At 42.3% G+C, this 21,084-nt stretch overlaps 1 protein-coding gene and 1 long non-coding RNA gene across 11 annotated transcripts in view; one reads left to right on the top strand and one right to left on the bottom strand.

The window, feature by feature from the left end:
• Positions 1-1,637: 1,637 nt before the first annotated feature.
• Positions 1,638-13,245, bottom strand: LOC138686056 (uncharacterized). 2 transcript variants are annotated; one of them, XR_011325366.1, is made up of 3 exons: positions 13,141-13,245; positions 11,356-12,721; positions 1,638-10,444 (listed from the first exon to the last, which is right to left on the bottom strand). It is a non-coding gene; the product is annotated as an uncharacterized lncRNA (long non-coding RNA). The 2 variants fall into 2 exon arrangements; XR_011325365.1 differs by lacking the exon at positions 13,141-13,245 and having other exon boundaries at positions 11,356-13,122.
• Positions 13,246-13,853: 608 nt separating this feature from the next.
• QKI (QKI, KH domain containing RNA binding) overlaps positions 13,854-21,084 on the top strand; it is a 165,267-nt gene continuing 158,036 nt past the window's right edge. For 3 of the 9 annotated variants that reach the window (XR_011325362.1, XM_069786886.1, XM_069786890.1), the window contains exon 1: positions 13,854-14,733. Coding sequence is in view for 6 of the 9 variants with exons in the window: in XM_069786886.1 (XP_069642987.1) it covers positions 14,592-14,733 (142 nt within the window). In the remaining 3 variants the exon portion in view is untranslated. The remainder of the gene's footprint in view (positions 14,734-21,084) is intronic. The other 6 variants (XM_069786887.1, XM_069786885.1, XR_011325364.1 and 3 more) reach the window with 5 other exon arrangements.

Below are 21,084 nucleotides of genomic sequence, written 5' to 3'. Positions count from 1 at the left end.
TGATTTCTGAATTTAAGCAAAATACGGACAATGGAAAATAGTAAAAAAAAAAAGTGAAGCCAGTTCTTCGTCTAGCAGACAACTAAAGGGGAGTTTCTACTGTTGGAAATCTTAACCTGCTTGGTAATCCTGACAGCACTGTAATTTGGGTCCTTACAATCAGTTCCATGACCTGATGTTTTTTTTTTTCCTCTTTTTTTCCTCCAGGAATTAGGATTCTGCATTGAGACCTAAAGTCTGAATCCATTGTAGGACTCTGATTCAGCAGAGTGAAGAATGTGCTCCTACCCTTGGTTATTTCTGAAGTAAAACTTCACAAGGCAGAAGATCACTAGGTAGGTTTGTGGTCTTGCCTTTAAGAATCCACCAAAAGCATTACTGTTTTATTTGTGCAATTGCATTTGTGCATTTTCATTTTCTGGAAGCAGAACTTACTCTAATAGGTTAGAAATGTATGGACACAAATGGGTTTCAGAGGAAGAAAATAAGTGCTCGTCTTAGGTAACTAGTTTATGTCCTATATTCTATTTAAAGCATGTGAGCTAGCGAATACATAGGCCAGAAGTCCCTCTGGTCTAAACAGGACCTTCTGGATCCTCACACGGGTCCCTTTCGACATAAACTTCCGAGACTGGGGAAGGAGCCTTGTCCTTATCGCCAGTGTGCTGGGCTGAGACGCAGCTGGTGGGCGCACGTGCACGATGTCTAGGTCAGGCTTGTTCTCTTTGTAAATTCTTGTATTTTCCTGTGCCGTTTCCTTTTGGGCAAATTACAGATAATTGCTTTCCTCATCATTAATATGGCACTCCTGCGGGCTACCACCTCTTTGGTGTTTGGGAGTTTGGGTTGGGGTTTTTTTGGGGGGGTAGTTTTCTTGTGTTACAAATGAAGGCCTTTTACAAGACTCTGACATACCTGCTCCCTGACTTAGGCCTATAGTTCATCCACCTTTCCTACCCCCAAAAACTACTTTCAATGACCTTGGCTTGTGTACCACTTTTTCCTCCCTCTTTGGGAGAGTTAATAGCTTAAAGGGAGCCAAAAAAGCCCCTACTTAAGCCAAGGACTCTCTCAACTTTGGTTTTCCCTTACCATCCTCCATACAAAAGCTTTGCACTATGTCTGCCTCTACCACCGCATCACTCTGCAGTGTTTTTCCCCACCTTGTCTGTACCTTGCTTCCAATTCTTCCTTCTTCAAAGCTTATTCAAGTATCTCATCGCCCTGCTGCTCTTTTCCTCCAGTGTTTACCAGCTTGATGCTTTTTCTTCATTCGCTTATTAACCCGCTGTCCCCTGTACATGTGTGTATCTAGAAGGAAGTCCTCCTTCCCCTCCCTGCAAATCCACCCACAGAAGAAAGAGGCAAGTCATTATACAGATCTGCAAATATGTCTCACTAAGATCCCACCTAAGTTCTTTAGTTTGCCCAGGCCAGACAAGTCCAGGCAAGTTTGAAATCTCCCCAGTTAAGAGACAAAACTGATTTTTTTGGATCACTTTTAAGGGGTTTAAGTACTTCAACAATATCTAAAATTCTGTCTGTGGTCACAACTGGCGATGTAGGCTTATAGAAAAAAAAATTAGGAGGGTGAAGATGCAGGTTAAAGGATGAAAGGCTAAACAAAAGTGATGCAATTTTAGTTGTCAAATACTAATTTTTTATTGGATTGTATACAACTTTAGCGTCTTGGGATCTGCTAAGTTAAATGTGTTTCACTTAACCCTTGGGTATCACAGGCAAAGTCACTGAAAATAGCAAGGCCAATATTTGAAGATCATAAACAATAATTTTAGAATAAATGAAATGTAGATGGCTTTATTGGATTTAATTACATATGAAATTGAATACCTTTAAAACAAAGTACAATAAAAACACAAACATATTTATTAGGCCAATGTTTCATGAAATTCAGATAGGCATATTATAAATATGAAAAACAGAGCCTAGACAGTGAAATACTATTGTGCTTGAAGAGCTAACATTCTGCAATTGCTTCACTAAGTTTTTAAATGATAGCACAAAAGCACATTTTAAGATCTCATGTCCTGGTTCATGAATGTGAAAGAATTTACTGTCCTGCCTGTATGAGTTAGGGCCCTGTCCGCCACAGCTATGTGTGCATCAGAGAATAAAAAGGGGTAGAAGGAAGGTAGAGGTGCTTAAAGGTTGAAGAGACGACTCTTCTTGACAACACAGTATTAAAAGAATTAATACATCCATATTTCAGTTCTAGTATTTTAATGCAATATATTCTTCCATCTATAAAAAACATGTTCCTTAAGTTAGTTTTGAACTACCCATTTGAAAATAAATTCATATTCTAGTATGTCTAGCTATAATCTCAGCATCTTCTGTGTATTTAAGAAAAATGTCAGTTTAGTTTCCAGAAGACCCCTCAGTCTCATAAAATCTAACCCTCCTAAATAAATGTACTGAAGTTTGCAAAATCATAGCAAAACCAGTTTATTTTAATTATTTGACTTGTAACTCAAATAATACTTAACTGCACCTTGTATCATACAAAAAAAATATGTATCATGTTTATTACTACTGATGTTAAAGGAACCTTGTACAGGACTGAAGCTTTGCCTTTTCTTCATTACTTCATTATCAAAACCACAAATCCAGTTAAGACTTTTTAGACAAGCTTTCATTTTTCAATTAACATGTTTTATTTCAAATTTATTCAGAGCTGAAACAAGAGTTACATTTGCAGCTGAGGAAAGCAAAGATGAAACTTTGTTCTTTCTTTTGTGCTCAGCCATACAATTTATTTTTCTCCTGGCAACAGATTTTAAATCTCTTTGCCCCTTTTTTTTTTTTTTTTCCATGGGAACTGTTTTAGTAAGAGCCAACATTAGAGCTGACAACGCTTTGTGTGGTTTTTTTTCCTTTTGCCTGGTTTCTGTGTCTGTGTGTGCAGGCATGCATTCATTAACGTAATTCCTCAACATTCAACAAGAGTGCATCATAAACCAGAGGAAAAAAGCCTCATAAATATTTAGATCCTCCATCTACCTTCCAAAACTAAAGGGAAAAAGAGTATTTAGTGAGGACTTGGTTTGAGTTAATCTGCATATGAACAGAAAGGGGGTACAAAAGGATGAAAAGGTGGTGGAAACGAGCATACAAACCCCATAGTCTCCAGGAGGCCATTCATCTTGTTCTTGTCAATACAATCTCAGTCTCACTGCTTGGCTGTTTTCTGCGCATGACCTAACAGACAAGCTTTGCAAAGACAATGTTGCAAAGGATGTGCGTGCTGTCTTCCTAGTTTTGTTCTATCGTGTAATTTTTCGAGTGGAGAAGCAAAATGCTTCACATTTCAGAAGCTGGAGAAATGTCTCTAAATGCTTCTCTACTTGTTTGTGGTCCACACGCTGGCATACAAACTTAAAACATTTACATAAAAGGGCAGGTAGGTTATATGAAAAGCAATTTTAGGTAATTTGACAATTAATGAGAGGTAATGAGATCACAATGTAACTTAAAACACATTATTATCTGCTGTACAGCTACAAAACCATACAATTTGGACAAGGTGCTGTATATATTTATATATAAAACTCCACTATTTCTAACAAACAACTGTCAAAAAGTCCAAAGTGGCAGATTAAAAAAAAAGACCACCAATAAAATTTGGTATTGAATGTATTTTCATAATTGAAGAGAGTCTCAGAATTGTTTAGGTGGGAAGGGACCTCTTGAGATCATCTAGTCCAACCCCACACGTGGAATTCTGCAATTTTTCTTCTGTATTTTTATTTTTAAAAATGAGGGAATGTGCAATACATTCAATAATTATTTTTTATTTCATTATCTGAGATCAAACTAATTTTGAAGGATTACATCACACTACACCCATAGAATGACTTTTGATCTATGACTACTGTGCTTAGGTACCCTTTTCAGCCAAAAGGGTGTAAAGGCCACTAAATGGTAAAGTCTGTAATTAGACACAAATAATAATTTCGCATGTAACAGAATTCTTGATCATAAGCAGCCAAAAAAGCAGGTTTTTGGTTGTTGTGAGGACGAAGTTAGCATGAAATAATGTAACTTACTCAATTCATCAAGCTCCACATCAATCATATGAAATGAATTACAGGAGAATTACATCAATACTATATGCAAAATAGTAATTTTGCATATATTTGTAATATTTATAATATTCACTCATCTTACTACATTGCTAATCTTCTATTTTATACTTGTGATAACAGAAAAGTCCAAGTATATTTTTTTCAAATTAATCTCTATTTCAGTCTCCTCCTTAAATGAACTCAGCTGTTTTGGGGGGGGGGTTTTGGTTGGTTGGTTGGTTTTTGTTTTTTGTTACCAGACCTCCTCAAACCCAAAATAGTGAGCATATCAAAGTAACAGCAGGTACAAGCCTGAGCATGCAAGCTGCTGACTCCCCCACTAATCACCTGTTGTCAATCTAACATAGAGGACTCCACCTACACTGACAAACTTCCAATGAAGTACCAAGATCTATCTGTAGCCACAGGGATAATTGATTTCACTCCTAACCTGTAAGACAGGTGCATACAAACTTCAAAATGGGACAAAAGATCAATTATGCCTCTAGTAATGAAACTCACATGGGTAGCTATAAATAGATTACCTGGAAGGAAAACCAAGGTAGGGATGTATACTTTAACTGACTTGCTCAGGGGAAGACCTTCTGGCATGAAAAACAGCCACGCGATTGGCTATGTCATGACTTTTTAAAAGCAACTAGAAAAATTCTAAGAGATGGGGAAATGCTTTAAGTCAAGCAGTGCCTCCTCTCCAGCTCTAACAGAGAAGTGGTTTGCCAGCTTCCCAAATAACAGGGACTTTCCAGACGTTTCTAGGGTGGGAAGAAGGCAGGCTGCCTAATTTGGATTACTTAATACCTGTTTTCATGCTGACCTTCTTTAATCAAAACAGAATTACAAAAATTCAAGGTAACTTTTTTTCCTGCCTTGCCTCAAGTAGCGTTTGCTTTATAGTTCCTGCCACAACCTGTTGTTTTTTGAGCACGTTGTCAGACCAGACTAAATATTTGTTTGTTAATACCTAACAAAACAGTATTATTATGCAAACTGGATAGCGGAGTACACTCTCTGGGAAACTTATTTTTGCATTTCTCTGCTCCTTAAGCTGATAGGGTAACAGTTCTTCAGTCCTATCAGGATTTGGGGTGTGTAGGGGTAAGTGTGTGCTAAAAACAGAGACAACTCACACCTGTTCTGTAAAAACAAAAACCTGTAATCAGTGCAATAACATTTCTTAGTCTGACATGTTATGTAAATACCTAAAAGGTGAAGAAAAGCATCCCTGAAACTTTCAAATATATATTTTTAAACAAATACAATCCTGTAAGAGATAATGTTAACATTTCAGTGACCATCTTTATTTATGAATGATACAATAGATTCCATAATATAAAGCTGCCTATTAGAGAAAGTGGCCTTAAAAACTTCCGCAAGTTTTCTTGTAAGTTGTAACACATACATGGAAACTTCTCATGTTCTAAATGAACAGGAATATCCAGACTCATGTGAAGAAGATCTGTACAAAACTCATTTGAATCTACAGGAAATGCGTAGGTTTCCCTTCCCTGTATTTCAGTCACAATCAGAGACCAAACACAGAACATTTCAAACTAAGAATAATAATAAAAATTTATTAGAATTTGAGAGATGGCCAACAGTGTAAAGTGTAATTTCCAGACACTTCAAATTTAGCTGCACTGATTTTACCACTACTATCTAAATCTGGGTGGTTACTCCATTTTGCTTCTACACTGTAGTGAACTTTTCAGCCTATTCCCTTGCCCCTCTACTCTGTGGTCAATGACACAATGACTTGATGAATGTAAAATACTAACACACTTCTGAAAGTGTGGGAAAGCTAGGGAATGACCGCATTACCTTCAACAGAGTAATTCAGTTCTTGTCAAAATCCGGAACCCAAGCTGTTGTTCAGACTATTCTGAGAGCAAAAGTGGTTAATACAAAAATGTTTCTGCATGCTTACAGTGAGATTCAGCTGACAGTTCAACAGTTCACAGCAGCTGCTCCAGACATCCCAAAGCTGTAAGAGACATCCACACAGAGCTGGCAGATGTGATACAGGAACTATGAGAGAAAAGTGACCTTCTGGAGATTCAAGTGGAATACCGTAAGGCAAGTGAATTCCACCCTTTATTGTGCTTACAAACTTCTAACAATGAATTACTGTAGTCAAGCAATGAACTAATTTTAAATAATAATCAGATACACTGTTAGCTAAATAAGATCATATGATCTTGTATGAAGTGACTGTAGCTCAAAATGAGTCAGATCTCCTAGATTAGCTAACAACCCAGAAATGTTCACCTTTTGGCTTCGAGCCCAAGAGTCATGTTTTACTGATTGTTATGATGTGTCCTTTGAGCTCCAGTGACAGTCAAATAGGGACTTATGATGCACCAGCCTACAAACGCCAACAAAGATGGCATGAGATTTGGGATGCTTCCTGTTTCTATGAGGAAATCCTGAACTCATCCAAATGCTTAAGCAATAATTCTCTGCACTTTTATAATGGCTTTCATCCAAGCAACTTGGAAGTACTTTACTACAAAGTGTTTCATAGCTTCTGAAGAGTAGAAAACTGTTAAATGGGCTCTGGGGCATATCATAATGACAATGTATGTGGCTGCTATATTCCAGTAAAGACCTCCCACACTCAACATAAAGACTGTGGGTAGGAGGAGCAAATGCGAGACAGTAAGTCATCTGCAGACAAAACGAAGTTTAGGCTTTCTAAAGTGAAAAAGGACCATAAAAATATTAAGAGATTGAACACTGCTGTTTCCTTTTTAGAGAAAAGGGCACAGATAACCATGAACAGATAAAGCAGAGAGCAAGCTTCTGCACACACTATAGCAGGGAAGCACAATGGTCTTTTTGTGGGTAATCAACAACCACTGTAGCACTGCTCTCCGTCCTTTGCTTTGGATGAACATTGTTGAGCAATTCTCTCATCTCCAGAAGCTTTTAGGATTCATATTGCTTGGTCCCTTTCTTTTCTCATAGCTTAACTCCAGATACTTCCCCTCACCATTAAATACATTTGAAAAAAGGATTTGTATTTAATAAAGACTTGGAATACATAAAGTATTTTGTGTGTGGGGCGGAGGAGATTTCTAGTCAAAGCAGAGTTAGTAATTACATTTTATTAGAAGGCTCAGCCAGTACAAATGTTTCTTGCTCATTACCAGAAGGTTTTAAAAAAATGCAAAGTTTTCTTATAATTTGTTTAGATGTTTTCTGTCCACTTAAATATAAGCTCCTTGGGCAAGAACTGCTGCTTTTTGAGTACTGAACATTAAGAAGCATAAGCAACACACGCCTAGCAATCCCTCAGCGTAAGTCAATATAATACATTCATATTTCAGATATGTTAAAAGTTAAATTAATGTATCAATTACATTTCAAGCTGTACTTGGTTTTAGTAGTAATGAGAAGAATGGTTAATTTAAATCTATCCACAAAGTTAAGGCTGAAAACATTCCATTTGTATTCAACATCAACCGATACAGTATGGTGCACCTGAAAAACAGAACTTACCAGTTTCTTTTGCTGTCAGCTGTTTGCCACTGTGGTTGCCAAAATAAATCTGCAAGTGTCCCTGACATGAACTTTGTCTATCTTTTTTTTTTTAATCCTATAGTGAAGGTGAAAACACTTGTCACTATGGTGAAAAGTAAAAATACTTCTGATTACGTATCTTACACAGAAATGTCTTTCAACGTTGTACTTTTAGTTACATGCAGCAAATAAAAAAAGCTGCTGAGGGCACTACTGTAGTTGACATAACTGCATCAATTAAAATGTGGAATGTTATCTTGGATAGTTTTAAGGTTAGATATCTAGTACAAATGGGATAGAAGGTAAAAAAACATGTATGTCTGAAATAATGGTTAAGATCTCTTAATATTCTTAACTTCCAGATATTCTAATATTGTAGTCTTTTAAACCAGAATGTGCGTTAGCTGGAATCCAATGACAGATACTGTATTTAGCAATGGTCGATTCAGTGTCTCCACAGAGTTAGGCAGCACTTATGGTAATACACACTCGCTGCTACTCCCACTTCTGCAACGTGTGGCGCAGGCTGGCTCACACAGGGTTTCCATACAGAAATTCTCTGAAAGGGACATGCCAGAAGCCATTTGAAATTCTCCCCTATGCAAGCCTGGAGCTGTATAGCTAAGGTAGTAATTTTGTGACTGTACAGATGGGAAATGTAGCATCTAGCACGCTAACTGAAACTGTAGGACTGCGCATAGGATTAGAAACACTGGAAACGTGCATGGTATATTTCAAGAGATTATTTGGCTGCTTTTAGTGAGCAAGAAAGAATATGGATTACTCATGATCCAACAGTAAAATGCACAAAAACAATGCAAGTGTTTATAAATTACAAGATGTAGGGAAGTTTATGAGCTTGGAGGTAAAACGTACCTTAAAAATACAGGATTCAAGTATGTTCTGTGATTAATTTGTCTTATTCCCCCCAGCTTTTAAATTTAAGTGCTGTTATGAACAAGATGATGAAGTGGGTAAAATTTTATATTTAAAATGTAGTACCTCGGTTTAGTTTTCTCTAATTGCTGGTAGTTTTTTTTCTTTTCTATGCTTTCTCAGATTGCTTTTCTTTCCCTCCTTCTCACTGTTTTCTGCCTTTCTCAGCAACACTGTAATAAAACTGGCATACCTGAGACTTCATTTTCATCTCTTACTGAAGAGTGTGAAATGAAACCCATTTAAACTTTGTTTTTAATGCACAGAGATTTCTCGGGAGCCTAGCAGAACTACCACCCTCTCTAGACAGACACGCCTTTTCTTGTTGCTAGAATGCTCTTGGAGCAAAGCCCACATAGTAGTACATAAAGAAACAGCACGTATAGACATGACATACTCATGGAAATTATCTACTTTAAAATACAATCTACTAGGCGATTAATCTGTGGCAATCCTGAATATTGATGTAATATATTCTGCTATATATTGATTTACATCTTTTCTGTGCATAACCATGAGTATTTGGTAGTTAGATAAGGTGAAGCCTAACACAGAGATACCCATGCCTTCCCTAACTACTGAGAGTTAAACAAAATTCTTAAAATTTCATGAAGCAGAATTCAGGCCCCTCCATCCTATCTGTGTAACAGTATCCTATCACAGTAACTTAAGGTATATGGAGTACATACCTTACCAAGAAAACTGCCAGGTACAAGACTTAGGTCAAAGATGGAAAATGCCTTTTTCTTTGACTTAGCATTTTCTTTTCTCCCCAACTTAGTGACTGCATAATTAATACACAACCACAGGAACAGTGAGAATGCAGCTCTTCCTACTCTAGTGTAAGTGAATGAATCACAAAGGTATCTCTTCCTCCGGCTCCTTTATTCCAACCTGCGGAATGGCCAGTTCTAACAGGAGCGATACTGTGGGTTACTATACCCTTCTTCACAGTTGTTGTAGAGCTTGAAGTACCTTAAGTATAAAAGATACAAATCTGAATCCTTCCAGACTAAGGTGTGCTTACAACCTGTACACTCCACTTCTTCAGCCATCACTTAGCATCAGTAGTGGACAAATTTAGGCATTAGCTCTTCCAAGATTAGACACAGCACTCAGAAACATCCCCTTTTAGACTACGAACACTATGCCATCTGCTTATTACTTTGACTGATGCACTACTATGGCTTCTGTTTGAAAAGTTACCTGTCAGCTTGGCTTAATGTCAAAGGAAATACGTTTTTGTCGTCAGACACATCACAGAATTTCAGTATATTTGCTCCTTGAGATTTTTAGTCTGGCTGTAGACCTTATTCTGTTTGTGTGTTAATCACCTTGCAGAGATGAATGAATTTCAGATGTCCATCTGGCAGTGGCTACATCTGACTGCTGCATTACAGTTATGGCAGCTACAATCCTGCATGCCATGAATGATTCAATACTGAATCACACACACAGTATTTTTTTTCCTCGAGTGACTGTAATGGGTAAGTGAAGAATTGCTTCTTTCCCTACAGAAGAGTAGTATAGCACATTGATACCTTCCTATTACAGACAGGGTTGCAGAAGGCTGATGACATCCAACTGTATATGCCTATGATTGGTCAACAGAGATGTAACGGCCAACACTTTACCTAAAAGAGTATGTTTCCCAGTAGCCATCAGCTCTGCTATTTCCTAAGGTACTATCAGCTATGAACATTATAGCAGTAATTGAATTTGCTTTTTATGATCATTGCAGGCCTTTACTGTAATACACAGAGGCTGCTGCTGGCATTATCATAATTTTTCTTACTTCAAGATTAGATTAATGCAATAAAACTTCACCTTAAAAGAGGAGCTGTTGGAGAATACTACAGGTTGCGTGATACAAGAAGGGCTACCTAGATGAAAACACAAGAGTTAAAGACAGGGACTTCTGCTTGCTTCCAGAGAGAAGTTAAGGCTTTGAGTAGTTACCTAAAGAACCCTGCATGACCACAGGACCTGGTTACCTTGAAACAAACCAACCAACCTCCCTGTCCCTCCTCCCCCCACCACCATCAATACCACACAACTTCTCCCCCTTACCCACAGGACCTGTTTACCCAGCCTGTATCCGTCCTCTCCCACTTCTTCCCCCATGGGAAAGCTGCAAAGTTCAATACAGTGCACGAGTACTTCGAGTGCCTCTGTAGATCAGGCCACAGACACACCAGTCTTGATGGGAGCTATACCTTCTCACAGCTCTTTAACCAGAACTAATTCAACTTTCATCTCCCAGGCACTCTCGTGGAAGTGTGGGAAGGTAAAGGCAGAGAGAAGAACATAAGGTGTGCTGAGAGGGGCTTTTAGGTAGCTTTCCTGGTTTTATTGTACACTTGATGAAAAAAAGTATTGTGCTGACTTGCTTATTTAAAACTAATGGTGAGTTATCTACATTTTGTTAAAGCATTCAGCTTTTTCAAGGGCATTTTTCCAATTATTTAAATTCAGAGTCTCGAAGTATTTATGGAAAAATCAAGGATGAGAATTTTTCTGAAGTAATTTATGCCTCATGTATGGGCAGCTTCACCACATAGCTTTGCCTCAATTTCTGTACTGTTCAGATGGAGAAAATAATTCAGATTAACACAGAGCAAACTAGAGCTTGAATTTTGCATTGCACTGCGTGATTCCTCAATAACTGCTGATGCGCAGCATGTTATTCTCCAGTAAATAAGTGCAAAATAGCTCAGGATAAGCTATATTGTTCCTATTAGTAGATAAGACAACTGATAGCTGCTGCACAACAACTTGTGCTGGTATTTCTTACCTTGTACTGCCTGCTCATATTCAAGAACTGGAAGCAGTTTATGTGCAGGAAGCAATAATGAAGTGGTATGGGAACAGCTGCACCAAATCTGCTGAAAAAAAGTCTCCATATGCTATTTTTTACTGTGAGAATCAGCAGTGCAGAACAATTATTCTAACATTATCTAAGTTCACCTCATTTTAAGATGAAAGCCTGATGGCTGATGGATGCCCTTAATCAAATCAAAGGCTTTGACAGCAAGTTTTCTCAGGGTTAAAAAGAGCCTTCACTCACTGGTTAAAAACCAGCAAATAAAGAGCTAAAAAATGCATCATCTTTCAGACTGATCTATGATAAATAAAAGGATGAGAAATTTGTTAAGCATATCAGGTTGTGTTTTAGCTTGTCACAATTTTAAAACAAGGTTATAAACGAGCAAACACAATCTTGTTACTGAATAGAAACTGTATTGTTTCATCACAGCCATGCTGCAGTGTGCTTTAGGCATGCTACTGATGGACTGAGAACCTACACTTAAAAAAAAAATGGTTTGTAGCATTGCTACTCTTTCTTTGGTAATGAAGCTAGTATTTTCATGCTGAATAAACGTTTTTAAAAGGATGGAAGCAGTAAAGCTGACTTATCTTACATAAGCCATTATTTTCTACGTAATGTAAACAAACCCCTGAAATGAAATAAAAATTCTCATGTCCAAACAATGAGTTCTACATGTCTAAAGGGGAAAAATACAATAAATGCTGGAAGGAATGCAGTAATCCAAGGCATTTTTGCTATTATGAGAACTACGCTTTCTCTACTTCTTAGTCAATGGACATCCTTCAGGAAAAGTAGAATAACAGGGCTTGACCATACCCAATAAAATTGTTCACCTGTCAAGGCGACAACGTGTCTGTGCTTCTTTTTGGTTTTGGAAGCACTCTTCACTGCGATTAACCTAGTATTTAAAGTTTCTTCCAACACTGTGCAGTATGTACGAAAATACATTCGAATTTTTAGAGAACTTCAAGCAACAGCTAGACTTCATACCTAGTCCTATTAAAAATGACTGTCTCCAGCGAACTAACCGAAGCACGAAGCGATTTTCATCTACCTTTATAACATAAGCTCTACCAAGCCAACGAAAACTGCATCAAAGCCTTCTGACCACCTCCTAAGTATCAAAAATCAAGCGAGAACCCCAGCCGCTGCCTGGGGAAGGAGGAATACGTACAAGCAACCCCGTCGCGCTGCTTTGCCTCTGCGGCTGCAGTGGATGGAGCACGTTAATTTTGGTTCTGGCTGCCGGGTGGGTACTGCCGCTCCCATCGCGTCTCCCATCCAAACCCGTCAGACAAGACCGCGGCCGATGCCAAAACTCGGCGCTGCCCTGTCAGCAAAACCAGATGGGCGTCTAACCGCCGAGGCTCGGGCGGGAAGGCCAGCGCCGCCACCGGGACCGGCACCGCGGCCCGGGCTGCCCCGCCGGCCGCCCCGGCTGGGGCACGGCGCTCCGCAGCGCCGGCCGCAGGCGGGGGCCGCCGTCGCGATGGCTCCGAGGTCGGCCGCGCCTACGGCTGGGCCGCCGCCGTTCCCCCTCCGCCCCCCCGACCCGCTCCGCGCCCCTCCCGAGGCCGGAGGCGGCCGTTACACCGCGGCGGGCGGGCTCGCGCCGCCCGGCCGACTCGGCGGGGAGGGGGAGAGCAGCCCCCAGCGGGCCGGTTACGGCTCGCTGCCGCGGCGCCCTCCCGGTGCCCCGGTCCCCCAGCCCCGCGCCGCGCTCTCCTCCTGCCCCCGCCGCCCCTTCACCGATTAGAAATCGCTCCTCGCGCCGCTCCGCCACCCGCACCGCCCACCGCCCGCGGGCGCATGCGCGGCGCAACTCAACCGCCGCCGCTTCCCTCCTCCTCCTCCTCCTCCTCCTCTCCCCCCCCCCCCCCCACTTCGGCTGCCCCCCGTCTGCCGCGCGAGGCTGCGGCCGCGCGAAGCGGCGGCGGCCTTGGAAACGGTGGGCGCACGCGCGCCTTCGGTGGGGCTCTCCCCGCCCCCGAGGGGGGCACGTGACCCGGCCCCACCTCCCGCGCGGAATCGGTGAAGGACCACGACTTTGTTTAGAAGAGTTCCGTGCGCGCGCGCGCGCGTGTGTGTGTGTGTGTGTGTGTGTGTGTGTGTGTGTGTGTTTCCGCGGGGCGGGGGAGGCGCGCGGGAGGCGCACGCGACTGCGGCGCGCGTGCGCCGCCTGTCCACGCGCAGACGCTAGGAGGGGGCGTGGTCGGGAGAGTGGGGAGGGGGGAGATAAACCCCCTCCGGCCCGGCGGCGCGCCACACCCCCCCCCCCCCTCACCGCCGACCACCCCCTCCCCGGGCCCCCGGAGCGGAAAGGGAGCGACAGCTGGCTCCGCCAAGCGGCGCTGCCGCCGAGTAACGGGCGCCCCGCCCCTCGGCCCGCCCCCTCCGGCATGTCCCCACCCCCGCGGGCCCTGCCCCCTCCCCTCCTGCCGCCGCTGCTGCTGCTGCTGCTGCTGCCAGCGCAGCCTGAACTGAAGCGAACTCCGGAGCGAACTGAGGAGAAGTGAGGAGGCGGCGGCGGGGCTGAGACTCACCAGCCACAGGCAGCGGCGGCGGCGGGAGGGCGGGCGGGCGGAGAGGAGGAGGAGACGCCAGGCGCAGCGCGGCGGCAACAACAGCGGCGGCGGCGGCAAGAGCGGAGAGACACCGGCGGCGGCTCCTCGGAAGCGGCAGCCGCGCCAGCAGCGCCCGCCCGCCCCGCTCGTCCCCTCCCTCCCTCCCTCCCTCCCCCGCCGCGGAGACAGGGGGCAGCGCCGGGAGGAGAAGCCGGGCTCAGCGTGTGTGCGCGGGAGGAGGAGGAGGAGGAGGAGGGGGAACACACCGAGGACTGCGCCGGCCGAGGGCGCACGGCGCAGGGAAGCGGCGGCGGCGGCACCGAGAGGCGGCGGCGGGTCCTTGTGCCCGGGGAGGAGGGCGCAGCCCGCACGGGGGTTTCGACCGAGTTTCCTCTTTTTTTTTTTTTTTTTTTTTTTTTTCCGGTCCCTCGGACTCGGCGGCGGGTCGGCGTTCTTCTCCGGATTTGAATCCTCCTCCTTCTCCTCCTTCCTCGGGGAAGCTCCCCTCCCCGCCCCCTCCCCTCCCCCACCGCCTCCCTCCCTGCCCGCCCGGATCCAGCCGGGCGCCCCGTGCCGCGGTCGCGTTGCTCGGCGGAGCTGCTGCGGGCGCTCGCCGTCTCTGCGCGGGCTTGGAATATGGTTGGGGAAATGGAAACCAAGGAGAAGCCGAAGCCGAGCCCCGATTACCTGATGCAGCTGATGAACGACAAGAAGCTGATGAGCAGCCTCCCCAACTTCTGCGGGATCTTCAACCACCTCGAGAGGCTGCTGGACGAAGGTAACAGCGCTCGACCGGCCGCCCCCTCCCCCGCTCCGCCGCCCTGCCCTGCCCTCCTCCCCCCCCCCTTTCCCCGGGCCTCCGCGCCGCTCCCGGGATCCCGCTCGGCCCCCCCCGGCCCCGGCCGGGCGGCGGGAGGAGGGGGGGGGGAAGAGCCCGGGGCCTGCTTGGCTCTCCCCGCTCCTCTCCGCCCGCTCTCGGCCCCCGGCTGGAGAGCCTAAAACAAAGGGGAAGTGCGGGCTCTCCCCGCCCTGGCGGCGGCCGTGTGGAGCCGGGGGACTGGGGGAGCGAGTGGGAGGGGGAAGAGGCAGCCCGGGTCCCCGCTCTCCCCTGGGGTTTGGGGGTTTTGTGTCCCCCCCCTTTTTTTTTCCTTCTTCTTTTTCTTTTTCCCTTCCCCGCACCGTCCCCTAAAACGGAGGGGAGGGTGACTGCCGCACGGAGGGGAGGGAGCGGAGCTCAGGAATGTGCTCTGGGGGAAGGCGGCGGGGAGGAGGGGAAGGGCTGGCGGGGGGGTCCTGCGCGGCCCCCCTCGGCCCGGCCGGAGGGCCCCGGGTTGGGGGGGGGTGGGAGGGTGTTTGGTGTCGAGGTCTGGCCGTTCTGGAAGCTGCTTGAACTTGAATGACTAAGACGGAGGGGGGGCTGAGCTCGCTCTTCGGCTCCGGCTCTACCCCACCCCAAACTGGCCACAAACTAATTACGGTTTTCCTATATCGTGAAGGAAGCGAACAAATTCTTCTTCTTTCGGCTGTCCTTACCTTCTAAAGAAACTAACTTGAGAGACTCCTACGTGTGACTTTAGTGAAGGGGAAAAAAAATAAAAAGAAATTACGAAATTGTCTCCTCTACTCCTGCCAAACGTCCGCTGCCGCCCCCAGCCCCGCACCCCGCTCCTGCCTCGGAGGGGTCACCTCCCCCCCTTTTTTTTTCCTAAATAGCTCCCTTTAAGGTTGCGTTTTTACAAGAAATAATTTCATTTTAGAAAGGGGCCAAAAAAAAAAGCGTACGCTGGGAACTTCACGCGTCCCATACGTCTTCCCACTACAGTAGCAGACCCGCTGTGGTAAAAATAAGGCGATACACTTAGTATTTTAAATTTGCTGTATGCTTGGATTCACAGGTTTGCTTTTCTTGTTAGAAGTGTTTCCTTTCTTACCACCTTAAACCTAGGCTTTCTGGAGACTTAGAGAGACCTGTTTGTTTAATCACATTTGGTAGCTTTGCAGAATATGATAAAACCATAAATTATTTATACATTTCAACCTGTTGGGATTTTTAGCGTGAAATACTGAATTTCAAGATTTCGAGTTAGGATTCTTGTTTGCGGACGTATTCTTCCTCGCTAAAAGAAGTTTGGGAAGTTGTTGACCTCGGAAGATGAAAGAGCTGGTTATATTTGGTAGAACAACTCCCCGCCCTCTCCCAAGACTGTAAAAATGAGATAGTGACCGTAGTAAAACAAAAAATAGCATATCGAGAAAATGCTACCTTCTGAAATAAATGATAGAGGAGTAAAAAAAAAACCAAAAAACAAACCCAGTGAAGAATACTGAAAGGTGGACTGTGGGAAGCGATATAATGGGAGATTCTACTTTTATTTTCAAGACTCTTGGTGAAGTTTGAATTTATATTGGAGCAAATACAGGTGTGAAAAGTAAAACTGTTTAAAACTGACGTTCTTGGTCACCACAGCAAACAACCTCTTCAGAATAGTTAGATTTACAATAAACATCAAGAAGCAGCTTGACTGAGAAGACTCCTTTTTAGCACAAATGAGCCTTCCAGAGGCTTGATGTCGGATTTTTAAATTCCTGAATCTTTTCAACTTAATGTATTTGGCCAGAGGAGGCCCAATCCCCCCCCCCCTTTTTTTTTTCTTCCCAGAGAACAAAAGAAAGAAAAACTTTTCCCCATACGAAAAGGACACTGAAAAAGGAATGTCTGAAATCGTTATGTCTTTTGATAGATTTTTAAATACTGAAAGTTCTGGAAATCTGTTTTGCGAAGTATCGGAGTTCCAAACTGAGGGCTGTGGGGACTCTTGCTGAAAAAGTTTTAAGGATTGTGTTGGAGCTATTCTTCACACTCTTCTTTGAAAGAAAAATAAATAAAGTACAGTCTCTGTTTCTAAAGGTTTCTAAATAGTCTCAGGAAGAAGTCTGCTATCCCTTTAAGCGTTTCTGCTTTTCCTGTTTACGTTGGCAATTGGGTGGAAGTAGTGTGGAGGCAGAAAACTTTTCGGAATGTTGAAAAAAAAGTTTCATGCAAATCTAGTAAATTGCTTCAAGACTTCAAAATTTGAACACTAAGGGGCGCCAGTTATTTTTTTTCTGAGGCGTGAGGCTGGCCTCTGAACACCATTACTGACTCGAGTAGTGAAATTAACAGATCTATTAGAAGATACCAAAGAATGACAAAACACTTGTGGATTTGTGCAGGTATCTCTGTTTGCATGGACGTTACATATATTGTATGCTTACACACAGTATTGCGTAGGTGGAAGAGTCAATAGCGATAAACAGTTGAGAAGTTGGAACAACTTGTTCTGTAAAATATCTATCCTGCTTACCAAAGGGGCACTGTGTTAAATATCTTGAATTACGTGCTACACTGACATCCTCCAGAAGGGTTTAGCAATAGCAAGCTATAGGTTTGCTAGAAAGGTCTGCAAGATTTAGAACGTGTACTTACAAGTATAATATTTAATAGTTTCATCAGTTGTTTCATGGCACCTTTGAGAATACCAAATATTAGGGGCAGGTGTGTGTGTGTATATAGATTTATATATACATAATCTAAAAATAGTTACAGTGTTCATGTTCTTTCTTTGCACCCCCTCCCCCAATTTCGTTTGCTGCTTCTAGTTTATTGTTTTGTGCTTTAGGTGGGTGGTTGGGGTTTTTTTTAGTTACTATACAACCATTTTCCTGAAGGTTTTGTTTATGCTTGAGAAGAATAATATTACGATCAGCCTTTGTCTTTTATTTTGAGCTGATCAGATTGAACAAATGAAGTCAAATCCCTAAGAATTCAAACAAATAAGGCATGGGGTTGCTTTCTCTCCTGGAATGCTAGTGTTTTATTTATTTTTACATGCCAGTATTTAAAAACAAAACTCAGATGGGCTTGTGTTGTGATTACTTCTTGTAATTGTATGCAAGAGATAGAAACAGACCTGTCTGTTTAGATGAACAATACATCTAATCTGGTTAGGTTTCAGAATGTACATCTACTTTTTTGGGCCTGTTTCTGTGCTGTGTGTGTTATCGAAAACACATTTTCCTTTCTGAACTCTATCCTAGTGTTTGATCTTTGAAAATTTTAGTGCTTAACTTAGTAGATGGTATCTGCCTTATGGCATTTGGTTTGAAGATCAGTTTAAATGTGAGAGGTGTATGGAGGAAACTTATTTTTTAAAGAACTACTTTATAATAAAATGTGAAAGTCACAGTTTTGTTTAGGTTACAGATATTTTTGCATATGCATGCTTTCAACTTCATATGTGTAAATAAGGCTTTTGTGGATTAACAAGGATGTTTAAAGTGCACATCATAATAACTAGGAAGCTGGATTGTTTTTATCAGACTAGTGCAAACCTGTGGGAAGAGAGGGCTCTTCCTGAATGTGGAATAGGCTGTATTTCCTGTAATTGTTTGCACCATCAAATGTGACCTGATTTTTTTTTTGCGCTTCAGCTTCTCAGATGCTAACTTTTATGAGTCTAACCTAGATTGTTTTTTCTGACAACTTGTATATTTTAATGGTCCCCTTTGTGGCAAATGAATAAAGGTGTACCTTTTCTCTTGCACTATTTTTTTTTTAAAGAAATTGGACATTTCAGACTCTGCAATTGCACTCTGACCTGTTGAAATTAACGAGGTACTTTGGTTTTATTCTTTCAGCAGATTGTGAACAAACACATCTAAACTATTAACTGGGATCTGAGTAGTGTAATTTTTATATTTGCATTTTGTTTTCTTGAACCTGTAAGTGGTCAGAATGTTGTACCTGATCAGAGTGTACACAGATCAAACCTGTGGTCTGAACTTTTTTTTAAAGAGTTATTGATGCAGACTTTATCAGGAATTCATTTTGCCTCTGTAAACTATACCTCAAAAATTTTTGCCTTCCTGTCAAACTTGTGTTGAAGGTGACTTAAAAGTGTGTCTACATTTAAATGTAAATTAAGCCACACATCTAGCTTTTGGAGAGAAATCTAATTTTATGTCAAATAGGCTGCCTCTTTCTGACTAGCAGTTATAACAAAGGTAGCTGTAAAAACCTCGAGGTAGGGATTAAGGAGGATACATTTTTCTTGGATGTTGCGTGCTCTGTTTACTGTGCTCACTGAGAAAAGTACACATGAACTTGCAGAGCCCAGTGCCCAAAACTGCAGTTTTTGTCTTGTTCTCATTATCTTAACCAAAATGTCTGCATGAGTTAGGACTGAAGAACTGTGTTCTGGTGTTGTAAATAAGTTCTCCCTGAGAAGTTATCCAGTTACTTTTGTACATGACCTTACTGTTTGTGATTATGTAAATGTAGCCTGGGCTTAGCTAGGGTTTTGCTGACTTGTCAGATTTGATGAAGGGGCATTGGCCACATTAGCATGTCTGTTTTTCAGTTGTATCGGATCTTGCAATAAAACCCCATTATTTCATTACAAACCACGCCTCTTAATGCAGAGTTGAGAGATGAATACTCTTTAGGGTAAAGGCCTTATGATAGGTGTTTACCCAGAGGGTCTCAGACTAATTTTTAAACTTTGAGTTGTAATGTTAAAATTGTACAAAACAGCATGCAACAAGAGCATTGAGTGTTGTTTGTGTGCTGTTTATCAATAGTGCTCTTTTGAATCTGGTTATTTAATAATTTCTAAATCTTAAGGTTATAGTCTGAAGCACTTTTCTGATTTATGATTGCCTCATAATAACGAGGCTGTAAAGCTTCTAGAACTTGTGTGTTCAAAAAACTTCCTAAGAGTTGTTCTGAGTTGTGCGTTTGGTTTGGTTTTTTTTTTTAATTCTTTGGCAGCCTCTTATAACATCAAAACAAAAGCTCCATTGCACTTAAGAAAAAGTTTATTTATTTATTTTTTTTAGCTTGGGCAAAAATACTCAAAACTCCCCCCCCCTCCCCCCCCGTTCAGTTCTTTTTAAAAGAAGTTATTTTTGGAGCTGTATCTGCAGTATTTATAGGATTGCAGTCACCTGGCATGTAACTTAAAAAGATGGGTGTTGTTGTTTTGACTGATAGAAGTTTTTAGTAAAGCAGTTATTCTAAACTCATGTTTTGAAAGCAGTTTGTTCACTGTTGCTTACCAGTAATTGATTATTAAAATGTCTGTCATTGGAGGGTTTTTAAGTAACTATAGTAGACTTAGTTCTGTACAGGAGCTGCTGAGTTGTCTTTAAATTGGGAGAGACCTGTTTGAAATTTTTATCACTTTTATTTAGTGGTCCTTGTTCCTTAGGGTTGGAATTGAGTTGCGTTTTCCTCATCTGAAATTGTGTGCAATAAGTAACTAGTGTCATACAAAAATCTCTTGCTATGGTTAGAAGCAACTGACCAAGTGCCGATTAGATTAGGGAGTGGCACGTGATACTTTCATAATGCACAAAGGAAAAACTGAAGGTGTATTGGTTAATATTACAGTAAACTGGAAACCTCCCCCCCCAACCAAGCACCACCAACAGAGAAACACTTAATAGATTTTAAGAGAGCACTTAGAATGTATCAATTATGAAAATGAAGTTTACAAAAGAGAAAAAGTCAAGTCAGAAAAGAGTTGCTGGTGTTTGAGCGCTGTGTGTGTGAAGAAAAGGCTGGACATGAAATGAATGGTTACTTTTGTAGTTCAGTAACTTTTTTGACCAGGTTATCTGTTTCAGTCCTTAAATTAAAACTTGCTTCCTCTGAGTATGCTAAACAATGCCAAATTAGGAATGGGATACTTAAAATGATTTGAATTGTGTGGACTTCGTCAGAAAAGCAAGTACATTTGAATTGTCTTTAATTACTGTCTGTAACCTTAAAATGCTCTGCTTTTTGGAGAATGCATACTGATGCAGATATCCTATTAATTAGATGTATTATTAGATGCTGATCTGGTATATATTCCGTGACTGACAGGCTAGATCTGTGTTAACGTTAATTACCAGACCATCCTGACAGCTCAGGCTCTTTGAAGTACAGCAGGAGTCTGCCATGGAGGCTGATGGTTTATATTTGACTGCTTATATGGAATGTCAGGGGGTGGGAGAGGGGGGAGATGGGGGAAATGCCTTGCTAGGAAAGCTGTGAAGTAATGAAATGCCCTCACTCACTGACCCTTGTCTTTATTGAAACGTAACT

Source organism: Haliaeetus albicilla, chromosome 7 (assembly GCF_947461875.1).
Source record: "Haliaeetus albicilla chromosome 7, bHalAlb1.1, whole genome shotgun sequence".
In the NCBI taxonomy this organism is placed as follows: domain Eukaryota; kingdom Metazoa; phylum Chordata; class Aves; order Accipitriformes; family Accipitridae; genus Haliaeetus; species Haliaeetus albicilla.
Note: the sequence above shows the minus strand (reverse complement) of the source record. Positions and strands in the feature narration are given on the sequence as shown.